Genomic DNA, 26,006 nt, shown 5'->3' on the forward strand with positions numbered 1-26,006 from the left:
TACCTAAGGAGAAGCAACTGTCCCGCATTTGCGATTAAAATGTCATTAGACTCCTGTAGGTCAACAGCGCTTCTCTTTTTGGAGCCAGGAATACTTGAATTCCAGCCCTAACTGTCCCACTGATTTGCTGCATGGCCATGTATAACTCACCTCCATTTGATCTGGCTGTATAAATGGGAAGCAAGTATTCTTACTACACAATCACTTCAGGATTTAACTGTTCTGGTTATGGAATTCTGGCAGGTGGCATTTGTTTTACCCACATACTAATTCAGCTATCTGCAGACCTTTCTTCCGTCCCTACATCCTGATGATATATACCTTGCTCCAGCTGAATTTGCAATACCATTTTAGAAACAGTTTATTGGGATCATTTGAAAACCACCCACCCTGCACTGTAAGGTCTGTCACTGACCCTGCACTGTAAGGTCTGTCATTGCTCAAAGCTTAAAGCCTCTTTTTGTCCAAAGATTGAAAGTTTTTTATTACCCCAGTTCACAACTGTTGTGATCCACTGTACTGAAGATTTCTTAGCTCTTACAGCTTACGTGTACACTTTTTGGTGATTTAAAGCAACAGGTGAAGTTATCTTTAATATATTGGCAAAGAAACAAGGCACCTTTCTATGGTAACACTAGCATCGCTTCAGTCATCAAATCATAGATTTATTCTAAATTAGATTATCGCTTACTGTACCTGTCCTTGCTTTTTGGATTTTCTTCATCATTTCACTCTGATTTTGGTGGGGGGATGCCACTGGGGGACAGAGAAGCTGGAATTTTTAATTCACATACATACTTGGCGAAATAGGCACAGTAAATATCAAAATGAAAAGCACCAGGCGCAACTTCACGGCAGCTGTTCCAAACTATGATTTCCAAAGGTTTCTAAATGGAAAAGGAAATGTGGCTCCCTGGTTGGACCTTTCTAGTAAAAGCCAGTTAAAAAGAGTGAGGGTGGGCGGTTTTTCTTTCCCCCGCAACCTGTGGCGGTGGCCGTTCATCCCCGCAGCACCGACTCTCCCCCTACACCAGAGAGCTTGGTGTCCCGTCTGTTGGTGCCTGCTGCCAGGGTAGCCCGATGTCGTGTCTGTCTGGCGCTTGCTGCACCACCCCTGCAGCTTGCAGTGCAGACAAAATCCCGCTGTGGTCCCGCAGGGGCAGCCGAGGCCAGCTAGGGCGTCTGCGAGAACCAACAATTTTGTGCCTCCTGCGTCCACCCGTGAAGTTCAGAACCGCCTTTCTGTTGCCACTCAGCATGAGGAACGTCGCTGGGGCTGAGCCTTTATAAACTCTGTCCCTGTCTGAAGGACGTCTCCCATGGCTATTTCTGCTTCTTACAGTTGGAGGCACAGAGAGGACGCAGCAGTCTGGCCCACAGAGATCCAGTCTAGACGGGGGTTGGTCTGACTTTTTTTTTCCTCAGCAGTGCCGTATATAGAGACTGCGTTCAGACTGCACAGCAAATCCAAGCAGGTTGCGTGGCAAACTCCTTTTAGGCAGTTTTAGGTTCGCTTTCCCGTTCTCCTGAAGTGTCAGTATGTCACTGCATTTGCTTTTTAAACTGCACGGAGACATTAAAATTTAAAGCATTTTTCCATTGCAACTAAAATAGCAAAAACATTTCCAGCCATACAAATTTTAGATTAAATGTACTTCTCTTAACAAAGCTTACCTTTCAGGCCTGAAACTAGCTGAGAGCATTCTTTCACGTTTTATCAACCCACATGCAGTTCACTCAGCAGTTTTTGATTAATGCAGAGACTGAAACATAGGAATCTGTTCTGAATGCGGCTCATTCTTGCTAGCCTATCACTCCAGACTGTTTTTTTTAAATTCAAAAAATACACCATTAACATTTCATAATTAACCTCAGTGTGTTCTCATAGTCTTAGGGCAATTTCAAGGATATTTTAAAAACTATAGGCCTTAGTAATTTTCTAAAGAGATGCTAAGCAAGCTGTCTCATTTAATTTGAGAAATATTAACAGCACTTCTTGAGTAACAGAAATATCCAAATTTAGTAAGTTCCACTTGCTAAATTGGGTCCAGTCTCAGAGATGTTCCATGTCTACAACTTCTTCTGAGTGGGCTGAACTTTCTGTCATGTTTAATATTTGATGATTCCATTTAAAAATGCAAGTATTTTCATAATGGGGACATTTGGATGCAGTTAGCATCCAGAATCATGCATGAAGTTATTTGTATTGAAATAGTAAAATTTATACAGACCATTTTCAAAGGAAAATTATTCTCTCTCTTATGATGTGGGTTTGTTGGATCCACAACAGTTACGAAATTTTATGGAAGTCTCAGAAGAAAATTTGGTTTTGCTTTGGCTTGATCTTTTTTAATTCTGGTATGTAGCACAAGACTTAATCACAAGTACCGTACTGAGAAAAACTTATAAGGTACTGTGCACTGATGTGATACACCTTTATGAGACATATCAATGCAACATAAAGTTGCTTTAAGGCACTGCTAAGCAACATGTAACAAATACAATATACATAGGTTAAAAAAAATTTGACATCAAAACTGTTTTCCTGTTTTTTTCTGATTTTTGCAGAAGAGCAATACCATTTATCAAAGCATCTGCTATAGAAACATATTTAAAAATTATAATGATCTACACTTTTACAGAATTACCTGTCTTATGTTTTCATGCCTCTGTCCATGATGAGTACCCTCTATCTGAATTTCTCCTCTAGAAAATCAACCGTATTTTCATTCCCTGGTGAACTTCATGAAGGATCTGATATTTCTTCACATTTGGGTTCAAAACTCTGCTTAAGTTAGAGTTTCAATTTTCACGGTGAAAATTATGTATACCTATTTTTTTCTCAAGCATTGCGCAACATAGGTTTAAAATTTATTTACAAATGCTTGGTAATCAGATTTCACAGGCCTAAGCTGACAGAATCTCTTTTACATAAACTACCTAAGGTCAAATATATTTCTGAGGTAAATTCACTAAGTTGAGTGAATTTGGCTCATGGTTAGTAGTTTATAATTCTGGAGGGCAGTTTAAAGCAATTATTACAAAACTGTAATCATCATCCTGAATGCTGTATTGAAGTAAGTGTTTTGCCTGTCAAATAGATTCACAAATTTGTATGTCTTTTTCTGTTTCACTATATGTTATTTCAGGTTGTGTATGACAAAGTCACAGAGCTCAAAGGCCGTATACTGAAGCTTGTTGTGAAAAGCAAAGGAACATTTGTGGGAGCTGTTAACATTGAACTGAGCAGTGTCCAGTTAAATGAAGAAAAGTGGTATCCACTGGGAAACAGTGTAATTTAAATGTTGTCTAAGATAATTCAATTATTTATCCACTAATGTTTCTTTATCCCATTTCCCACAGTACATTTTGTCTCAGTTGCCCTTGAGAATATGCAGTCATCCACTGATCACATACTTTAACATTTCTAATCATAAGGCTATTGTCTTAAAATTGCTACCGTCTTCCTGCAACTGATTCCTGTCACTGTGAATTTAAGAAATCACATGCTAAGAACTGGTAGCAGCACACAGGAAATTCTTATGACAGCAATAAAGATTTTTGGTTTGTTTGTATTAAATAGTGCTGTAAAAATACTAAATTCTGTACACATCGAAGTGTGGGGCCTAATTCTTTGCCCATTAATTCCACTGACTCTGTTGAAACAATGCTGATAATGGTGTAATTTATCAGCATCTGCTATGACCCCACTGCATATGATGATTTCACCAGAGAACCATGGGATGGTTCCCTGGGTGCCAATACATTTCAGATGTCTAGCAAATTTCGTGTTAAATCTTATACAATCAATACGTTCTTTTTTAAAAAAAAAGAACTTAAAAGCTTTGCACTTTACACATTTTGTGCAGTATATGGTGGTGTGCTTTTAACTTTTGATATAATACAACATTCAATCCAGGGTATTCATTTGTCAATAAGATATGTCATGGTTTCTTTTATTCTGACATCGAACAAGCAGATATAACTGGTCATTTGTGAGAAGAAAGGAGGAGGGAGAAGCTAATATTCACAAATAAATAAAACATACTGATTGTGAGCTTTCAGTGTGGTATTTATTTAAGATCATGCTATAAGGAATCTTTGTTCACTAGTCTTACCTCATTGCATTCTTATGCTGCATAAGGGAATCAAGTCAATACATGCATTGACCTCAGGGCTATAAAATGTATATATACATATTAAACAATGAACGTGAGTGGTTCCTTTGAGCTCACTGAGGCTAATTACGGGCCCTGTTCTTCAAAGCATTTTTACCTAAATTGAGGAAGCACTTAAGCACATCTTTAAACATTTAGCATGTGAGCAGCCGTTAATGAACAGTCCATTATTGCCAGCCTCTTACACACACATAGCTGACCATGTATATATACCTTTCCAGGACCAAGGGCACGTTTTTAAGGCACAGGAGACATGTTGATTTGTGACCTGATATGCTGTAAAATTTTAAGTTACCATATAGCGAGTAGGTCTGACATTTGTCCTACCAGGTGGAAAAATGGTCAACAGAGGGATAATAATGCCAGAAGCTGAAGATAATTGCCGCCTTCTCTCAAAGGACACTCACAAATCAGTCTTCAGAAGGTAATGTTGTATAAAGCTCCTGAAGTGGGACTAGGAGTGTTATTTAGGAAACTAAATAAGCTGGAGTTTTTCTCAGCATCAAACCAATTGACTATGTCACTTGGTCAGTTTTTATCTGAGAATAGATACACCAGATTGCCTGGGGAAATTAAACTCCTCCTCAGTAAGGGGAGGTGGAGGGAAGTCTGCTTGAATATTAATATTATTAGTATCCTTCGGAGCTGAAAAAAGCTGTAAAATATTTACCACATGATCACTACAAAGATCAGTAAGTCTGATTTTATATTATAGGCTCTGCTGGGTAAAGAATCAAGTGACTTGTCACTCAAGCACAGAAAACACATTGAGGCCAGCTTACAATGTTATCAAATTACCTGACCTTACAGTTCAATATTGATTTTAGATTCTTCTTTGTCTACTGCCTTGGTTTCCTTATTATAACTATAATGCAATTTTCTAATAGTGTTATTTCCTATGACATTTTCTAATCATTGTTTACCACATGCCCTGATTTTCCATCTTAGAGCAACATTAAATAAAATAGCATTAAAATGGCATTAAATAAAAAGAGCATTAAAATATAATATTATCAGAACTGTCTACAAACATAAGCAATACTTTTTGGTATTAAAGAAAGAAACCTATCAATATAACATCCTTTTTAAAAAAAATAAAGCCATGTTTGAGTAACAAATCTGCAATTAACTGGGTAGATACAGTCCTGTGGAAGCTCAACAATACTTCAGTTTTGTAAGATGGGAAAATTGTGTCTTATGGGCAAGATTTACACTGATAGCTATGTCAGGCAAGAAGTTCTCCTCAGAGATCTTAAATCACACAATCAACCTTTGCCTTTTCTAAAATTTTTCTAGTCTACCTCAGAGCATTGTGCTTCCTGAGTTCACAGTAAGATGTATCCTGAGCTCCCTGCTGCTATGAGGAACATAGCCCGTTACAAATTAGTCCGTGAATTATTTGTCTTTCTTTAGCAGCAGGAGGTTCAAGACTAAGCTGAGAAATGGTACCGATATTAGCATCTGAGTTTTTATCATTTTAAGAGCTGTTTTTTTTCTCAAAACTATTTTTCCAGGTAGCAAAATTACAGTGGACATTAAAGAGGTATAGCCCAATCAGAAGCTGCTGTTATTATAAATTTAAAGGGTACATTGTATGTGTAATTTTTCCTGTTTCCTTGGAAAGATGCAATGGTAAGAATTTTTGTTCAATACCAATAAAAATGTCAATGTAGCATTCTTATAAGTTTACAGTCTCAGATCATAGATATTAGAATATTATTCTCACTCAGTAATTAATCATAATTTTGAAATTAGCTGCAAATGAAATTATTAACTGAATTTAAAAAACGTCCAAAAAATTTCAGTTCTTATGAATTAGTTCTAAAGAATGGTAGGGCCAACGTGAGTAACCACTACTTATTCAGGCTACCATTTACTCACACAAGAAGTCCCATGAGATTAATAAAATCATTGAGAACGTGCCACTCTGGAAATCAGACCACTGAGTTGTTGCAAGCCTAGTGATGTTGCTTTATTGAGCAGGGTGTGATCCTCCAGAACAACTGCTACTGCAGAGCATCATTAATAGTACCAGACATGAACAAACAGTGCTGCAGGTTCGAGATTGGCACCATCTTTGGACAACAGGGGAACGTTACGGTAACCTGTAAATATAATGATGCTTCATTAGTGTCTTAACCACAAATGCAAAGATTATGATGGAGTGTTTTTATGATCTACTATGCAAGTAAGGCATAATTTATGATTCTCTAAATAACTCTTTAAAATAAACTGAAATGATCCAGAACCCAAATCCCATTTCTACTGGTTTTCTCCTCTACATATACAGTATTTCAATTCTGGCATTTTTGGACACAGCGTGAAAAACTCCAGTGTCTTTCAGGATGTGGTGTTTTTTGAAACCGAAGACTTTTAGCCCAGTCATATTTAAACATGAGGGAAGCATACATTTTAACATCCAAAGATGTTATGTGCTGCACTTATTGTTCTGATAGCAAATTAAATAACTTGTGAATCAACAGTGATGGTGCCTTAGAGAAGAATGGTATTGCAGCAGTAATGCACTGCCCAGCTGAGGCAGAAAAAAAGTGTAGTGCCAGACCTTCTACCATGACAACTTAAGTCTGTTAAAGATCTCCTTTTACATATGAGTGATTCCCAGTATCAGAGATAAGGCATGCCTCAGAAACTACATGTTTATCTGGTTGTTGAAACATTTGGAGAAGCTATAGTTCTCAACTTCAAACTTAATTAATGTACCTGCACAAAAAACAAAACAATCCCCTCTCCAAAACCCCAAACCTGTTTTGCTTTATATGACTGTAAATGTCCTTTATTTCATAATAATAAATAATGTCACTTTTGATTTAAAAAAATGTTCTGTGTTTTATCTATGTATATATAATTGCAGTTATTTAAGTAAGTATCTGTTATGAATAAGTAACTACGTTCAGAATTGCAGTTTTCAAAATCCTTCTTTAGGTGTGTCTGGATGTGTGTGTAGTCTTTGGGACCCTCATTTATTTCGGTTTGGATTTTCTTGATTCTTTTATATGACATGAAATTTCACCTGGCATCTAAGGTTCAGCTTCTGGGCAGCAGATATTAAAGCTGTCCAGGCGTTATGCATTTGAGATCAACTTTTAGAGCATGCACAGAGTATGTGGAAGACTTGGTTTATTTTCTATCCAAAGACACACTTCAAGGACTAAGACTCATTTCTAAATACTGTATTCTAGCCCCTACTTACAGAATATTCTACAAAGTGTCCTGAGAGAAGTAAAACTACTTTTTTATAGAAATTGTTCCAATTTGTATGAAATAATTAACTATTCATTGACCCAGTGATAACAGCAGTAATAACTGAATTCCTGTCCTGTATTAGTATTCTACATGGCAGATTCATCGGGATAGGGACTGTAACCCAGGACCCCCCTCCTCTTGCCTTTAACCACCCAGCTAGAGAATTATTCTCACCTTCAGCCCCTCTGAGTATATCTACTTAATCATTGCATGAAAAATCAAATAATGCTACAGGTAGGCAGCAAGTATTCTTCCCCAGTGTAATCTACAGCTGGGTTGGGAGGCTGCTGCTGGGGAAGGGAAGGCAGTGATGATATGCATTTGAATCCTTTCAAGAGAAAATGCAGAGGAGGGTGGCAATGGCACAACTTTGTCCCACTGCCTGTCAAAGAAAAAAAAAAGATGTAAGCACTGCTCAGCTTTTGGAAGCAACTTGCCCTCAGGGGACACATCAGGGATACAAATCCTAGGGAAGGAGGGATGGTCCTGTAGTGCAGATTAAAGCAATCGGAGCTGTGAACAGTAAGATTTAAATCCTAACTCACTCTTCAGCATGGTTTAGATGATTCTTTCCTAAGAAATTGAGACTGTTGTGACTCCCTCTGTAAGACAGATTATTTTCCCCTTTCACTATTTAGGGAGCTCAGGTACCTAAAGCAAAACCATGGTTCCAGACCTGGAATCCAGAGGTCTCAACGTTAAGCATTGCAATAAATTTTGAAATTATCTGTCAGTTCATCTCTTAGAAGCATTTTATTTATGCCTCTGGGCATCTTGATGGCATCTTACATTTTTTTACATTGTGTTAAGTGGGGGTTGGGGCAATTTGTTTGGCACTGTTTATAGTTTTGGTACCTATGCTCATCTCCTAGCATTTTTAATTACTCCACTCAAAATCTTTCCTGTAGAATCTGCATGCTCTTACTTTTCCAAAATAAGAATCCCCCATTTGTGACTGAAATACAGGCACATTAGAGACATACTGAAAAATTATATATAAAAAACAATAAATCCCAAATTGATGGTTTTACAAGCATATGTAAGCTTTAGTGTCTGCTATTTAAATTTGTCTCAGACATCGTGAGTTGGGGGGGGACGTTTCATTATCCTGAAATATATAAATAAAAGGAAAGTAAAAGGTGATCAGTGTAAAAATTTATGGTGGAGAAAAACAAGTGTGCTTTAAGAGTAATATCTTTGTCCTTGTGTAACTCCTCAACCTCAACTAAGAATCACAAACAGCTTTATGACTTCAGAACCTGGAAAGAAAAAGCCATTAAAAATCCTGTTAAGCTTAATAAAAAAGGCACAGTGCCCATTGCCAGCTCCAACATTTTTCCTTCACATCTTCATTCACTAATAAAAGTTGGTTGGTTGTTTTGTCAGAAATAGCTTTGGAAATTCAATATAGTAAACAGCCATTTTACATAAGCCTTTCTCTTTAGCCTACTGACTTCTGTGTCTGCTCTTTAAGTGCAGCCTATTAATCACATAAGATTCCAGAAGCTATACTGGTACAATAAAAGGAACACTACCAAGAAAAATACTGTAAATATTTTGCTTAATTTATATTCCTCATTCTCCACTCTGAAAAGTTGCAGATAGGTTACCTGAGGTTGGGGGGGGGGGGGGGGGGGGGGGGGGGTTGTTTTAATTTGGCTTGTATTGAGTTTTGAGCCTAGCTGAGTAGAAAGTGCACAAAACTGTTGCCTTTATAGTAGTTCTGACTAATCTCTCTTCTTATTTCCTATTATAATGAGTTAAAATACCATCTGAGCAGTTTCTATCTAGAATGGCATACTGCAGTAGGAATAATTAACTTTCATTAATATTCTTTCGATTTCTACACCATGGATTTGCATTCCGAGACTACAATGACTTAAAAAACCAGAGAGTGCAATTTTTACCTACTGTTGTACAATTCTCCTTTAGGAAATAAACATTATGCTGTATTCTAGCAATACTACAGTAATGATAAAAGCCTGGAATGTTGTAGGTTTTTTTGAGCTGTTAGAAGTGGCTCACATAAAAATATTACCTTTACTCAGGCTCAGCAGTGGTAACGTGAATTGACCAAGGAATTCATTTGCAACCAGAGATATCTCATCCTCCACACAGAAGCGTATCAATGCCAGTTCTGGAACTTGGACAGTAAAAGAGAAAGTTTCATCCCATCTAGGGCACAAAGCTAATGAAAAGAGAAAATACACAGTATCAAAATACCATTTCATTTATTCTACTTAATATCTGACTTATTGTATTTGCTATCACTACTCTGAACTGGTGAAGATTCATTCTTTTTCCCCGAGATTTCTGTGCCCATTTAAATAAATGATGAGACTCCCACTGACTGCAGTGGTATATAGGTCACATCTTTGGTACAGATTATGGAGTTAAAACTGTCAGAGGGAAGCTCTCAGAATGAAGCAAACACAGACAGCTTGGGACTTGCCTACAGTATGCAGGCCAGCCCCTTCTAAGGATTTGTCATGTATTAGTTACATAATACTGTAAATCAAAAGCCTAAGAAAGTTGGTGTCATCTCTTAGAAGAGAGCAAAATGGGACAGCGCTAGCCAGGTTAAGAACCTCTGCTCAACTTAAATTTTCCTATAGCCACAACAGTTTCATGTTTTTGCCAAAGTTTCTCCTTTTACAGTGTTGGAAATCAGGCAGGAGCTAAATAAATTAAGGCAGTAGAGCGATCACTTGACTAAAAACACAAAAAGAGGATGTGGAACAGGCGGGGGTGTGTGCTCTGTCTTGAGCAATGCTCATACAGAGAGAAAAGAAATTCAGGGGCCGATTTAAAACAGCAGCCATCTACAAAAAGGAAAAAGGAAAAAGGAAAAATAGAAGACGGAGGTACAGAAGAAGGGACATCACAGGGAACTTTTAGTCTGAGACTTCAAGAAGATCTGTATGATAAAGGTAAGGGAATGCTCGAAGACAACGACAAAGAGTACACACTTCACCTGTCAAGCAGTGAAGGGACTAGTCCTACTAGAAACTTCATATGAGCTAAGTGATGAAGTCACAGAAATTTCTTCAGAAAAAATGTCTTTAAATTTACCGATTAGTGTACTGGTTGTGCCTGGGATAGGGTTAATTTTCTTCATATCAACCCATATGGTGCTATGTTTTGGATTTGTGACAAAAACAGTGTTGATAACACACCAATGTTTTAGCTATTCCTGAGCTGTGCTTACCCAGCGTCAAGGACTTCTCTCTTTCTCACACTTCAACCCCCTCCTCCCCATCCCAGCGAGTAGGCTGGGGGTGCCCAAGAAGTTGGGAGGAGACACAGCTGGGACAGCTGACCCCAACTGACCAAAAGGATACCCCAAGATACATAACATTATGCTCAGCATAAAAAAACTGTGGGAAAGAAGGAGGAAGGGAAGATGTTCAGAGATACAGTGCCTGTCTTCCCAAGTAACCATAACGCATGACGAAGCCCTACTTTCCTGGAAATGGCTGAACACCTTCCTGCCAATGGGAAGTGGTGAATGAGTTCTTTATTTTGCTCTACTTGCATGCGCAGCTTTTGCATTACCTATTAAACTGCCTTTATCTCAACCCACGAGTTTTCTCACTTTTGCCCTTCCGACTTTCTCTCCCATCCCACTGGGGGAGAGTGAGCAAGCAGCTGTGTGGGGCTGAGCTGCCATCCAGGGTGAGCCCACAACAGTGAGTGAAGACAACACATTCCATCTTCCTTCAGGAGAGTGCTACTAACTAGGAGAGTTTGCGCTTCCTTAATCTACTAGTCTACAAAAATGGCACGTAGCATGAACTTCTGCTACAGATTTTGTGCCAGAAGATCCTAGTCTAGAGAGAAATAATTGCAGTCTCTGTAAGTACATAACAACTTCTTGGGATAAAAAAATGGTAATTCCTTATAAAATATTATTGTACTTTGTTCACAGTCAAGAGAATAAGACTGATGCTCACCATTGCTTTTTATAACACTAGATTTCTTTTTTGCTTGATCTTCTGGCACACCGTAAATTTCTATCTGCACTAAAGGGTCAGCTTTGTTAGTCTTCGACAGGTTACTGGGTGGTAACTGATGACCACTGATGAGCTGGAAAATTAAAGTTGTAATGTATTGAAATAAGTGTAAGAATGAACTTTACATAGTAGCCATATATTAGTCATAGTAGCAAAAACTGTTCCATAAGAAACTACTATAAGAAGCATATACCAGCCATAATTTGTTATAAAAATACATATTAAACACAATGAAATTAAGAATATGGTGTTTCCTATTTAATTTAATTCCTGGCTAACTTCATAGAATCATAGAATGGTTTGGTCTGGAAGAGAACATTAAAGGTCATCTAGTCCAACCTCCCTGCAATGAGCAGGGACATCTGCAACTAGATCAGGTTGCTCAGAGCACCATCCAACCTGACCTTGAATGTTTCCAGGGATGGGGCATCTACAGCCTCTCTGGGCATCCTGTTCCAGTGTTTCACCACCCTCATTGTAAAAAAATAAAAAATCTGATCTCATGCTTTAAATAATAATTTTCAGATTTAAATTTTTATCCAATAACTAGCCATAAAAATTATATTTGGTTACCATGCAAAATAATAATGTTGGAGGAATCAGTCTCATGATTTTTGCATTTTCCGAGATCAAGATAATGAATTCCTGTTAAAGCTGTGTCTAGTGGACCAGCGCTAACACCCATGGTGACATCAGCATTGTGTTACAGGGTACGTAGCAGACTGCCTCACCTGTGTTCCTTCTCTTTCACAATAACACATAAAAATTCTGCATTTAGTAGGCTCCCTGATGTTTTTCTCCTTAATTTAGTTAGCTACCTGGAAATTTTGCCTTAGATTGCCCTGTAATCTGGCACCCAGCCTAAGAAAGGATTTATGAAAGTCACAACTTTGTCTGCTTTCTATCTATATTTCAGGACACTGAAGAGAGAATAACCATCTGTGCAGTAATCTGCTTTTTAGAAATCAATGTATGGAATATATCAAGAGAGATACACAAGCCTGCAAGCCTAGGTGAAAGATATGACTCTCATGATCCAGATCTCAGGACTAAGCATCAAAACTCATGATACAGATTCTCATTCCCCTGTTAACCACCAAAAAAATCAAACCCCACAAATTCTACCTTTTGCTTAGGTATTTTGTGTAACACCTTGCTCCAAGAAAAGTTCTAGCCTGAAACACTGAAGAGCAGTGGCTTAGCAAATCCTGATGCTGTCCCCTTTCTTCCTAGAAAATAGCAACCACCTTCACTAGAAAGCTTTGCAAGATGCAAGCACTGATGGACTGTCCACTTAGAACCAGGGAAAGTTCTTTGACATGCCCTGAATGTCATGACAAAAATTCAGCCACGTTGGCCAAGTCTTGCTTCCCACTCTTACCCCATTGCTAGACCCAGTCTAAGTCTCCCACAGGGTCAAAAGAGCAATCTCTTTTCAGCATGCTATGACCCAAATCCATAAATCCAATCAATTTTTGAGACCCAAGGTGAAGCAGACATACAGAGAGAGTAGTAAATAACATTGTAGGCTCAGAAGTTTCCATATGAAATACCTTGAATATTTGTATTTCTGCTTCAAAGGCTATGTGCTTCCTGTTGATGGGAATTGTGGCATATCAGGTTAAGAAGGGTATTGAATGCAGTAAAATCAGGCCCTGTGTGATTTTTTTGTTCACTTATGTTCTTCTCTCCATTCATTCATTCACAGTCAGTCTGAGAGATTTGACCCCTAGATGTTCTATATCTTTGCCCCCTGTTAAGTAATTTCTCCATTCATCAAGTTTGCAACTCTTCTTTAGCAGAAACTGTTTTCCCTTTGACTCCTGCTCCTGGCTCTTTTTGTCTTCAACCACCATTTCCTGTTTTTTGCTGCTGACTCTATGAATGGGGCTCTCTGCACCCTATAGTCCTTCAGTTGGTGGGATGCCATTGCTTCTTTGTATCCTGCACTACCTAGCCTGTCATCTCAGTCTATGGCCTGAAAAAGCTGCCTTTCTCTTCTCCAACTTCTTCCAAACTCAGACATTTCTTTCCCATTGTCAATGATTTTGTCTGTCTCCTGCATTACAACTAGGGATTTTTCCTCGTCTTAATTAACTCCAGCTTTATACAAATAAGGGCTAAAATAACTGATGTATATGCATGGGTGCTTGAAATCATCCAGTAATGTCTATTCATAATTGGTATGCTCACTGTTAGGACACTAAAATGTTCTTGATTAGGTGCATGCATTATGTAAGTATTTTATAATTGTTATTAGCTAATGTTTTATCTCCACTATTTATTTCTCTGAAAGAAACAAAATAGCAATTATACACTAATTTTATGCTAATTAAATAGCATTTATGCAAGTAGTGTACTGTGTAATCAGAAATAGCACTTTTTCATTGGGAAAAGGTAGTTTTCTAACTAGTGAACAATTATAAAACATTTACCTGATCTCAAAAGAAGGGGTTTTCTAACCCATTATTTTTAAATGACATGTATTTCTAATATTTTTAAGAAGTAAATCAGATTTTTATTTGGGAGACATAGAAATAATTCAAAGGCTTATTGATTCATCACCCGCTTTTACACTTATTTACATCATTTTGGGATGATAAATAGTGTTTTACATATGCATAGGAAGATAATGAAACTTAAAAGAAGCATAAAGCTTCCTGTTGTGTCTTTAAATGTTTCCATTTGTCAATTAGCATTATAATAGTACATGTGATATTACTAATAGTTAAAGTAAATAACACCAAAAGCATACATTCGATTTCTGAGTTTTCCGAGTTCAGTCCCCACAACCGTAACTGACAAGTCACTTTGTCAGCTACACTTGTGACACAATGCAAGTTATAGTTCTATTTCTGTACACAACACCATGACAAATAATGTGTTTTTACAAACTCTTATAACTTCTGAAGACCTACATATTTTTAGCAAACATAAGTGAACTACAGATGGGAAACCATCCAAGCAGCAGTAGATACTATATGAGAGTTTTAACATGTTGTTAAAAAACAATATTAAACCTCCCAACAACCAGGAATGGGGATAAAATGAGAAACCAATAGTAGATAACAAATAGGTCTGAACTTATTAACGTTTGTTTTCACATTTTATGGAACAAACCAATAATTAACTAAGCTTACCCTTATTGACAGAGACATTGGTTTGCTGTATCTTCCCACATTATTTGGGGTAAATGTTGAATCGTGACTTCTCAAGAATTCTGGTTTCAGAATATAGCCACAACCACCATTGTCTAGGAATTTTCCATTTTGCAGTTCCATTTGTACTCCCGGTGTCTGGAAGTTTAAAGCCACTATAAAATTAAATAAATATTGATTTTAGTGAATTAGAGTTGATACCATTTCATAAAACAACTCTTTGATGATAATAATAAAAACAAAAGCAGATGAGATTAAAATATGTATATCTTTCAACTCATATGTAAGTTCCTGTTATTTCTCTTAAATTTAGCAGTATTCAATAAGGAATGATTCATGTGCAAAAGAAGTGCACTATTTAGAACTGCACCACGTCTTAAGAATTACCCTATAGATCTTTTTTACACTTCAGTGTGTTGTGTGTTTTCCCTTTTCTTTCTAAATTAGACCTTGGAGAATATGAAATGAGAGATCTTTTTTCTCTATAAGGACTAAATTCACATACTAGTTCCTCTACAGTGGCAAGACCCTGCACCCTGAACCTGCTTACAAAGTTCTGGTGCAGAAGGCAAAAACATAGGATTGTAACTAACCTTAGTTATGGTCAGAATTCATCACTAAAGCATGTCACCCAGAAGATCAAGAAGCTTCAGTTTAGAGTTAGAATATTCAGTGCAAATACATATAAGTTTATAGATGTAGAAGCAATTTCAAAACTGTTCTTAAATTTATGTGAGCAAACTCTCTTCAAGCTTAATCCTCCAGTACTGGTGTTTATTGTTAGTATACACCTGACAGATTTTCCTTTCCTTGGCAGCTCAAAACATTTTTGGTTTGCTGCAGCACCAATAATAAAATAACACACTTCTCATCAACAGGATATTGTAATTCATGAGATAAAGCCAACATTGAAATAGACCTGTTTAATGACATTTTCCCCTATTCCAGTACATTGGAGCTTCCTGTCACATTCAAAATAGAAAATGCACAAGTCAAATCAGCGAAGTGATAACATGACATGTGTTAAATAGAAAACGATAAAAAGTCATTTACTTGATAGCTTGGTAGGAAAAAAAATTAAGATTTTAAGCAGTACAAGTGCATCCTCATAATAATTCAGGAAGAGGACCTTATTACATGTTCCTATGAGATAATATAAATGTATTGAATGAACACTTGGCAGAATTCAGAAATCCTTATCTCATGTGGAAAATGCAAGAAATTTGGATCTGTTTCACTGCAAAAATTGTTTCTTCACTGCTTCGATGATCCTTTTAAAAAATTCCGTAATAAATGACACAAATAGGAACAGATCTGTAGAGTGACACAGCTGGTACTACGGACCTAATGTTTGTACTAAGCATGTTTTCGGTGGGGTTACTTCAGAAGAGCTCTAGCCTGGTCCCATGACCTCAATAGCAATTAATGGCTGGAATACATCAAGTGCTCCCAGAGTGCATCCTCTATTTCATCTGAAAGGAATCCCATCTGCGCTAGCTAAGATTGCTCTGCAACGTGAACCAACGTGCAGTAAGTAGGAACAATTGGGAACCTTGCCTAAAAAAACTCCAAACAAACAAAAAACCCCAAACCACCACCAACAAAACACAACATGCACTCCTGCTTTGAACTAAATGCTAATGTAGATGCAGGCATAGATTCTGTGTCAATATGCAAAAGAATTTTTAAACTTATTTTACCTTTGACAACAGAATTTAAACTTCAAAATATTCATATTGCCCATTGCATATCATTGCCTTTTTTAAAGAGGGTAAGTATTCTCTTGGTTTAGTTTTCGCAGTGGTTCACAATTTGTTTTTTATGACTCAACACATAATCCAGAAACAGACCCAAATGTGGTGCTATATGAACTTTGTTGTATCTTAATACATTGATTCAAGCAGTGCAATGGATGCTACAGAGCTGCAACCCTGAGGCCTCTTGAAGCCTAAGTCCTGACATGATCTACAGGCAACCCAAGATCTCTCAGTCCACACGTAATTCCTAGGCCATACTTTCAGAATATGTGGTTTAAAAAGTGTAACTGAAATTAAGGCAAATTGAACAGTCATAGCTTCAAATAGCAGCTTCCACATGATGAAACAAATTACATGATTGCACATAATGAGACTGTTGCTAAATTTGCCAAGCTTCATAGGCTACCAAGCAGGAAAATCTGATTTAACAACAGAAACAAGCGAAGGAGAATACTTTACATTTTATCGTTAGGAAAATTATTTCTGCAACACAAGTGAAGGGCAATGTTATTATGGGTTGATATCTTCAAACATCAACACTATATTTTTACTTAATTTAATTTTACGTTAGAATAAGTTAAAAACACACTGAACAGTAGTTTTAATTTACATACTGATTTCCCAGTATTGCAAGTTGTAACCCAATTAAGGTAAATGAATGTGAAATTTTGTATTATATTCTCTGAGATGCATACCTCTACTACAACTGTTTGCAAGGTTCATAGCTGCTTGGGGCCTCCTAGGACAAAGCTTTATGGTGTAGTGTTGATGCGCAGCTTTTCTTTTTAATCAGATGCAGTTATAACCCTTACACTTCTTGAGAAATGGCAAAGTTCATAAATTAAAACCTACGTTTTCCATTGTCTAGCAGTGTGGTCTTAGCAACACCTTTCTGCAAGGAAGACTGAATTTCTATCCAATGTTTCATCTCAGTTTTGTTGAACTCAAGAACAGAACTGTCAATAACAGGCTTTGTACTGTTGTTTTATGAAACAGTAGAAACTTAAAGCATGTGCAAAGAGACCTTTAAACTGCTGGTTTCTTTTGGAAAGAAGCTCAAATATGCTTACTATGAAACCATCTGAACAGTACATAATCTTAACGTATGGTTTTCATGGGAAAGTACAGGCATCTGAAGTTTAGCACTATGTAAGTTAAACTTTCTCCTCAGTCCTTCTGTTAAGCACTAAAAGCCTTTTAATATTGGCATCAAAATCAGACCAGCAGAGCAAAACACAGGCTTGGAAGACAACCTGAGCAAAGGAATTCCTCAGTGTAATTCCTGCATCTGAAATGGATCCAAGTCTTCCTGGAACCGTGAGGCCAAATCTCCTTCAGATCAGAGTATTTAATACTCAAGTCTTCTCACAAAGTACCAAAGCTGCCGTGGCTGTCCCTGTTGGCCCCAGATGTAAATAACTTCATACAGCAAATGCAAGTTAGGAAATAGCCTAGCTCCCAAAAGATGAAACAATCCATAATGCACAGAGGACTACAAAGGCTATATTTCATCCCAAACCTCTGTATCACAAGCAGTTAACTGAAGTCAATGCAACAACTAATTGCAGAACTAACCACAATCTAAGTATTCAAATACGGTGCCTTCCATAAGCACTACCATTCAAGACATAATTGATTTTTAGACTGAAAGCAAAAGCTTTTGAAAACCAAAGTGAGCACTGGGGTTCTTAGATTTCTAAGTGACTATGATTTGAAGGCAGTTGAAGAAAACTGCATGTCTTTCATCTGTGATGCTGCCTCTCAATTAATATTCCTATTGGGACTTTTAAATTGTCATTTTTTATTTTTTTATTCTTTGCTTCCTGGTGCTATTAGCTTTATTACAACCCTAAGGTTTAATATATTTTCTGCATTTAAAAGGGAAGATTTTAAAATGGATAAGCATACATTTGTCACCAATTTTCCTTAAAATGAGTTACTTAATTGCATTTTACACCATTTAAAATCCATCTCAAAATGTCTGAATTTTATGCAATCTCCAAAAATATCATATGCAAAAAGCACTCAGTGCCAATGTTCCTATCTCCATGATTTACTTCACTCATTCGAGTTGAAAGGGATATAATAGATCACACTTCCAACCCTTTGATCAGTCTTGTTGCCATCCTCAGCTCTTTCCAGTCATCTATATTCTTAAAATGGGCGGCTAACAATGAATGAAACACATCTTTTGTGCCTTATATATCCAAAATTTGAACTGAATTCCACACAGACTGGGAAATACTATGAAAACAGGACCATATCCTAATGATCTGGAGTATTTTGTCATTGATTATGAGATGATCTAGGTGATTGGATTTGAAGACACTGCATTCATCCCACATTAGCACTCCCAGCTGGACATTGACTGTCTATCCTTTCTCCTCACACACAGGTCACAGTTGCACCCAATCCATCACTGCCCAAATTTACAGAAATATTCTCAGAAGTCCTTACATGACTGGGTAGTCCACATTACTTTTTTCAAAGAGATGTAGGTGGCTTTTAAAAAATTTCATCCACAGCCTGAATAAAGGGCACGCTAACTGAGTATGAGTTGAATCAAAATGTGGATGAAAAGGGAGGATATTCAGTCATCAGATTACGTCGAAATGAACTGAAGACATCTGAAGGAAGGATAAACTGTAACGTGATGACAAATTGTCACCTGTTACATATACCAGGAAGCAGGCATTCATTTAACAGAAGCAGCATACACAGCAGGAGGATCTCTTATCAGTAGCAAACAAATTCTATCAAACTAAAATATGATAATACCTTCATCACTTGAATGATAAAATAACACTGATTTCTAAGCCCTGTGCAAACATTAACTATCACAATATCCTCAAGTACAAATAATATTTCCCTTTTAGTATATTGAAAATATTATTCAGTCTTATATGCAATCTGATGGAGTTTGCATAAGAGAAATTCAATGCATACTATAGTACCCTGTAAACCCTTCTCACTAACAGCAGATGTAAGGAAGATAATGTGCTCTATCACCAAGTAGTCAGAACATGTAACCTGGAAAAATGGTGGAACACAGTCGTTTTTAAACACCTTTTTCATCTGGGTCTATCTGAGAAACTAGAAAGACTTCTAGCATAATTAAAACTCTGCCAAATTACAGCAGCCTCCTCAGGCTGCTCTGAGCCTGAGGATTACTTGCTGTTCTGGTCCTGTCTTGACATGTCACTCTGATCCCCACTGCCTTCTCTGGGTGCTTGTTAATTCAGACTTGTGGACATACTGTCTTTTAAGTGTCCTCAGCATCCCCTTTTCCTTGGGCTTTATGAGTTTTTTAAATATTTATGCAGCTTTAGCCCTCTTGCCAAGCCAGTGAATAGGTGAGATCCCACCCAAACTTTATGAGCAAGGACTTGTGTCTACCAGGAAAAAAAAAGTATAGAGTGAGTGGTTCCCTTACAACACACAGCAGACTTAAGTGGTTAGAAAAAATGTTGGTATACAAACTGTCTTTCATCTCTTTTTCTGACCAAAAAATTTGGTCAAACTGTATGTATTTTTTTCTTCTCCTTAGAGAATAAAGTGGGGCTTTAGCTATTTAGACTCCAAATTTTATTAAGCTTAATTATAATTTCTGACTTTGTTTCTCACTGACACATTTTGAAATGGATTCTTTTATTCTACAGAGACTTCATTTGTGAATGACTTACTTACAACATGAGGTATTCTGCCTTAGTAAGAGGGACTACTCTTCTGAGAACAGAGTAACATGCATAACTGTCTGACACATGATGCTCAGCATGTGCAGTCAGTCTGTCCTTATTGTCTTTGGGCCAATTCAATACTGTTCCTCTAAAGACACTGTCATCAGAAATGTTAAGAATTCACTCATTCTAATGTTCATAATTGCTGACGTTTCTACTTAATTACAAGTAGGTCTACTGGAAAAAAGATGTCAAGTGATTAAAAATCATCCATTGTCCAAGTATATCTGCAACTGGTTTCAATTATGGATCCTCTCTTGTGAGGCTCTCATGGGAAAAGTACCTAAAGCATTTCTGATAAACTATCAAATCTAGAATCTAAATTGATTTTTGCTATTTAATTAATGTGTCAGTCTGAAAGTTACACTTCAGTGTAAGTCTGAGCATCTTTTGGTTGCCATTTCACACCTGAAACAGATACTTTTCCAAAATAACTTTTGAAATCTGTTTGCCTTGTGCTTCTTGGCAGAACAGTGTATATTATCAGCTTCCCTTTCCTGTTTTAGTCTGGGTCTCTAACACAGAGTTTAGAACAAGGTCAGCAAGGAGTTCAGATACAATTGTGTCCCTGCAATTTTTTCTGTGTTTCTTTAAAATGGACTAGATTTCAGATAAATTATTTAGTATTCTATTAGTTGTCTGCCGTTGTGGATTTAGTGAAGATAGCTGGAAAAATTGATGGTAAAATTAAATTTCTGTGTTTCTTTGCTTTTAAGTGAAATTCCAGTAACTATTACACACACCAAAAAAAACTTCCTCCAGAGTAGCCCAAGAGCTTTGTGATAAACCTGGCAGTTAGAGACATTTCTGCAAGAGAAACATGAAACCTTTATTTAAAACACCTCCCAGCCCTTGGAGCCATTCCAAAGGAAAGGTGAGTGTATTCAGGTAGCTGCTACATATATCAGGGTGATATTGTCCCACCTAACTTGTAGATGTCTACACATGAGTTAGCTGCCCCACTACAGCTAGTGAGGATCTAATCAATGAAGTTTAAGGGGCAATGTAACCAAAAATAGGTCCATACTTTAAATACAAGATTAACCATATCCCTGGAGTCTGAAATTCTAATAGCTGTCCCATTGGGCTGCGGACTTATGGGAGCAAACAGTAAGGGGTGAAGCAACCCTTTTTAGGGGTTCCATAAACCATGATGGCCATGTGGCCTATCACAGCTATGGATTTTTTTCCAACTACATGACTTTGCTAATAAAAACCACACTTCTTTGTTTGGCATCTTAGTGTTATCTTTCAACAACACACTATTCAACAGTGTTTAGTAAGATTTATGTCAGTTGTGCAAGATCTAGTTTTCACTTCCTGAAGATGAATTTTTGGACTGTTAAAACCATATTAAGAAGACAGTAATAATATAGGTATTGACCCCTGTGCCTTTTCTGCAGCTGACCTATGATGACTATTCCTGTCCTTGAAACCTCAACAAAAGGGAGTGACCAACCAAGAGATACTTTTCTATGCCTTCTCATTTCATTCTTCCAGGGCATTGCTTGGCCTGGGGGCTAGCAGGAAATCTTTCCTGTCTTTCTTACAGCACATTCTCCATGAGTCAGTTGTGGGATAAGGCCACAGCAAGCCCAAACAAAGAATGAGCTCTAGACTGGAAGGATAGCTGTACAGAACAGCCTGGGTGTGTTTTTCCCATGAGGTGTATGACATGTCAGACTCATCCCCTGCCTTTGGGCAGAAGAGGTGTTTTAGTCTGGGACAAAATCTGGAGCCCATTTTGGGAAGATAGCTGAAGCTCTGTTCAGCGGCTGGAGACTATTAGGCTTTTAGCTGCAGAATGAACAAAGATGAAATGCTGTGATGTATGTGTCTTTTCCATGACATAGGCAATATTTAGAGTTAAGTCATCTGCAAGGTTTTAAGGATCACAATGCTAGACTAAGAGTGTTCACCTAGTATCCAACAGCAATAATGAATACTGCAAAGAGCTTTGAGGTATTGTAATAACCTAACCACGCATAAAAATAAAAACATTAAAGCATGTCACTTCACAAATTTCACTAGAAATTCGAGCAACAACAATTCAAAGCTATAATGTAATGAGTATTCTCAGTTTGTTTTAGATGTCACATTAGCTGTTGAAAAAAGCCATTTTATAGAAAATGGTTGTTTTACACTTTTGCTGTGTTATAAAAAAATTTCTAGTAAAAATAATAACCAAGAGTATCAAGTTATCATGCTGAAAAATGAATTAAATCTATAAGAAAAAGTAGTACTCCACCATCTTTTAGAATGGCTCTAATAGAAGAACCTGTGTTTTTCCTTAAATTCAATTTCATTATTTCATAAATTCCTTTACTAAATTTGACACTCCATTACATATTCTAAAATGTATAGTGTTCAGTAAGATTGTAAGAATATCTAAACTTCCCATGATTGAACATAATCTGTTTATTTAGAAAAAAAAAAAAAATCAGTCCTGTTGTCTCCAGTTTTGCCATTTGTCCAGCAAGAAAGGAAAATACAGTTTCAGAAAAAACATACAACAACCGAAAATTCCAAAGTAAATTAGTGATCCTGTGCCCTCTTTTTCTTTATGAGGCTTTCCAAAGTCTGCCTCTTCTTTAAGTTTTCACTCGCTTAGAACCCAAGCAAGGTCAGACTTGACAGTCATTTTAAGTTGCACAAGTGAGGCATACCAAGATCTTATTAGTGGGTATCTTTTCCCTAGGTAGCTTCAGAGGTTAAAATCAGAACTAGTTAGAGAACTCTTTATCACTCATCTTTTTATGCATTATTTTTTGTCATATTATTGCACACAAGGTTTAGCCACAAAACAGATGTGACAAAATTGCCAAGCTGCATTTCAATGTCACAGGCCACAAGAAAACCTACGATAAGAAAAAATCCATCACACAAGTAGCGGAACCTTCACAGTAGCATATAAATTTTTATGAGTGCTCCAGAAAACATATGCTCTATATAGCCTCTTCTAAAATAAAATTCTGTACCTGCCATACCATGGCTTTCTCATATAACTTATGTTTTGGTCATTCCTGTAGATTGTTTTGATACATGGATAACGTTTTCTACTGCATGCAAAGGACGTATTCAAAAGGATATTTAAGTCTTTCTATTTTTATTTTCACTGAGGTTTTCTTTTGGTTTGTTTTTTTGCTGTTTTTCTCAGTCAATATAATACAACTGATATCTGTTTATTTGAATAAGTGTCCTGAATTTTCTTTCCCTGCATAAATCTTTACATTCCATTTTATTTACTAAATAAAAAGGAGATATGGATACGCCAAAGCAGTTCTTTCTGGTGCCACGCTGCAGTTGTGTGCAGGAGGCATACTAATTTTCCCAGACTATAAAAAGTTATTGTAGGTATTTTTTTCCATAAGACTTCTTTGTTCACAAATCCTATCCTGTTCTTATAAGTCTCAATTTTCAGAGAATGGACACTGAGTGCACAGTGATATCCAAAAGTGATTTTGTGGAAACTGTACTTTTTACTGTGGTTTTTAACTTGCCTTCCTCGGGAAATTAGGTTTACACAATTACATAATTCTTGTCCTCAACCCCAACAAAACTTGAGCCTGTTGGACCATTTCATCCTGCTTTAGCTGAGTGCCAGGCTGCTCTGAGTTAATATGTTCCAACCAATTTAGAGAAAATTGCTGGCAAGGTACAGAAGAGAGCACTGTTTTGGGTCTATCACTAAGTGAAGTGAAGGAGTAACTCAACTCTCATCATTTACATGATGCAGAGGCCTGGCAGGGAGGTTTGAACAAAAGTGTAGGTATATATGTGTATATATGTAGGTATATAAGTGTATATATGTAGGTTTGAACAAAACCTAACATATTTTCTTTGCCCAGCCAGAACAGTTATGGATGTTAGAGGAAGTTAAAGGTAAGTGAGAAGGGTAAGCTAGCAGGTGTGGGGAGGGTGAAAGGAGCTGAGGAAGGAGAAATCTAAGAGTCCTGTGAACAGTTTTAAAAGTGGTAGAAGGGATCTGGAGGGATTACTTCTGTGCATGGGATGCAGAGTGCAATGGCAGGGAGACAGGGCGGGTATGTGGGCTATATGGACACAGGACAGACACAAAAATTAAAAAATCTGTGTTAAATCTGTGGAAGGACATCAGCAGAAGATTCACCAAGTGGAGCTTTGGGAGTTGTATTGTGAAGTGCGGTTATATTTCTGTCAAACAGTTATCTAAAACAGATTAGGGAATCAAGAATAGATCTGACATGGCTTGGAAATAATATATGTGGAGAATTGCTTATAATCAGCCTATTCCTATGAGAAAACTGTTTCTTTAAATGAAGATGCAAATGATGTGACCAAGAGAGCAGATCTAACCACTTCCTGCATATTTTTAATTCTTCCAGGAAGGGGCCCAAAGCCCCTATACAGAAAAAATCATATGTTTTGTATGCTAGTGTTCAGAAAGACTTTTCATTAAAGTATACTCTCAGTCAACAGTCAATGTAGTAATTTTGAAATACTTCAGTCCTGTTTGAGATCTAACAAATGGATATTCTTTGCAGACATCAGTGTGGAGATTTACAGGCTAGAAAGAAAACTAGTAAACTGCAGTATGGTAGGCCTGAGAGATGAATTACATTTTAAATTAAGGACTTCTGGCCAGAATTTCCTCTAAGCATGAAACAAACTTACTAGTTTTTAATAGCAATGTAGATAGGAGAGAGAGAGTGCACCACCCCAGGTAAATAATCCAGCAATAGCATGACATCAAGCTAAGTGAGGATCAACCACAAGGACAGAATATAATCAAACCAATTTCAAATGATATGGTAATGGCGAGATACTTCCCGCAACAGCCTAGCCCAAGTCCAAATCTGTACTATAAATAAACATTTATAATGACACAGACACAAAATTTATACTACCTAGTAATTTTTTTACTCCTACTGTAGTTGTAAAACTATACCTCAATACAACAGTCAGGATGAGAAGCAGAATTTGTAACAATGAGAGAATTATGGGGGGTCTGAGTACATTTCAGTTCTTTCACAGAACAGCCAGCACTGAGTGGCCAAATTCACACAATCTCCCTAGTCATTGTTCCCCACGTTACCTCAACGTGTGGCACTGACAGCATGGCATAGCTCGGTGTGGGGACAGCAAATGGTAAGAAATTTAGGCTTGGGGATGTCCTCCACCACTTGTGGTCAGGGGCACAGACGTGGGAACAGCAATCTCTCAGTGAAAGCTGAGGCGTGATGCTCCTTCTAAGTTCTATAACTGTAGGAAAGTAGCTGGGGATACAAATATCTCGTATTTGTAATGATTGATTGGAAATAGCACACTGTTAAAAACATTTCTGAGAAGGTAACTTGAAACAGAGATATTTTGGGAGCTGAGAAAGGAAACAAGTGAAAAAGGAAGCCTGGAGCAAGGGTGCACATAAGCTCCAGGGTCCTAGAGGCAAAGTGAAATCTGTGCCCATCTCTGTGTGAGTGTGTATTGTAATATAGCAAAGTGAGACCATACCTTTCACCTCTCAAAACTGTGAGCCTACAGCAAACTGCCCTGCTCACCCCACAGTCTCCCTCAGGTGGCCTTGGTATAGAATCAGAATAAAAGACAGAATATATATGTGGATGCAAAAAATATTGTTCTCTACTTTACCTAAGACTGAAGAAGGTGTAGCAGACTGATGTAGAAAAATATTCTGCAACTGAGAATCTTTTAAACTGAAGAACAAAAAAGATGAAGGCAAGATTGCTACTAATGCCATTAAAAAGGGGAAAGTGCTTACAGGTGAGAGGTTTTTCCAAGTCTGCTGAGTAGAAAAGTCATGCTTATTTTTAACAATTTCAAATTAAAAACTAACTTGAAATGAAGAGAAACAGGTTATTGTTATTTCATTGCTCAGGGAAATCTGGGAATTCTTTGCACC

The 26,006-nt window shown here is 37.3% G+C and overlaps 2 protein-coding genes across 2 annotated transcripts in view; one reads left to right on the plus strand and one right to left on the minus strand.

Annotated features, from left to right (window-relative positions):
- Nucleotides 1–5,753, plus strand: part of PIK3C2G (phosphatidylinositol-4-phosphate 3-kinase catalytic subunit type 2 gamma) — a 222,599-nt gene extending 216,846 nt beyond the window's left edge. Inside the window, 1 exon segment of the mRNA XM_075505608.1 lies at nucleotides 3,150–5,753. Coding sequence (XP_075361723.1) covers nucleotides 3,150–3,302 — 153 coding nt within the window. The 3' untranslated portion in view covers nucleotides 3,303–5,753.
- A 447-nt stretch (nucleotides 5,754–6,200) lies between these two features.
- Nucleotides 6,201–26,006, minus strand: part of PLCZ1 (phospholipase C zeta 1) — a 56,787-nt gene continuing 36,981 nt past the window's right edge. The window contains exons 10-13 of the mRNA XM_075505740.1: nucleotides 14,596–14,768; nucleotides 11,396–11,528; nucleotides 9,481–9,630; nucleotides 6,201–6,283 (exon numbers count right to left, since the gene is read on the minus strand). Of these exons, the coding sequence (XP_075361855.1) occupies nucleotides 6,201–6,283; nucleotides 9,481–9,630; nucleotides 11,396–11,528; nucleotides 14,596–14,768 (539 nt within the window). The remainder of the gene's footprint in view (nucleotides 6,284–9,480; nucleotides 9,631–11,395; nucleotides 11,529–14,595; nucleotides 14,769–26,006) is intronic.

This window comes from Mycteria americana, chromosome 1 (genome assembly GCF_035582795.1).
Source record: "Mycteria americana isolate JAX WOST 10 ecotype Jacksonville Zoo and Gardens chromosome 1, USCA_MyAme_1.0, whole genome shotgun sequence".
Classification (NCBI taxonomy): domain Eukaryota; kingdom Metazoa; phylum Chordata; class Aves; order Ciconiiformes; family Ciconiidae; genus Mycteria; species Mycteria americana.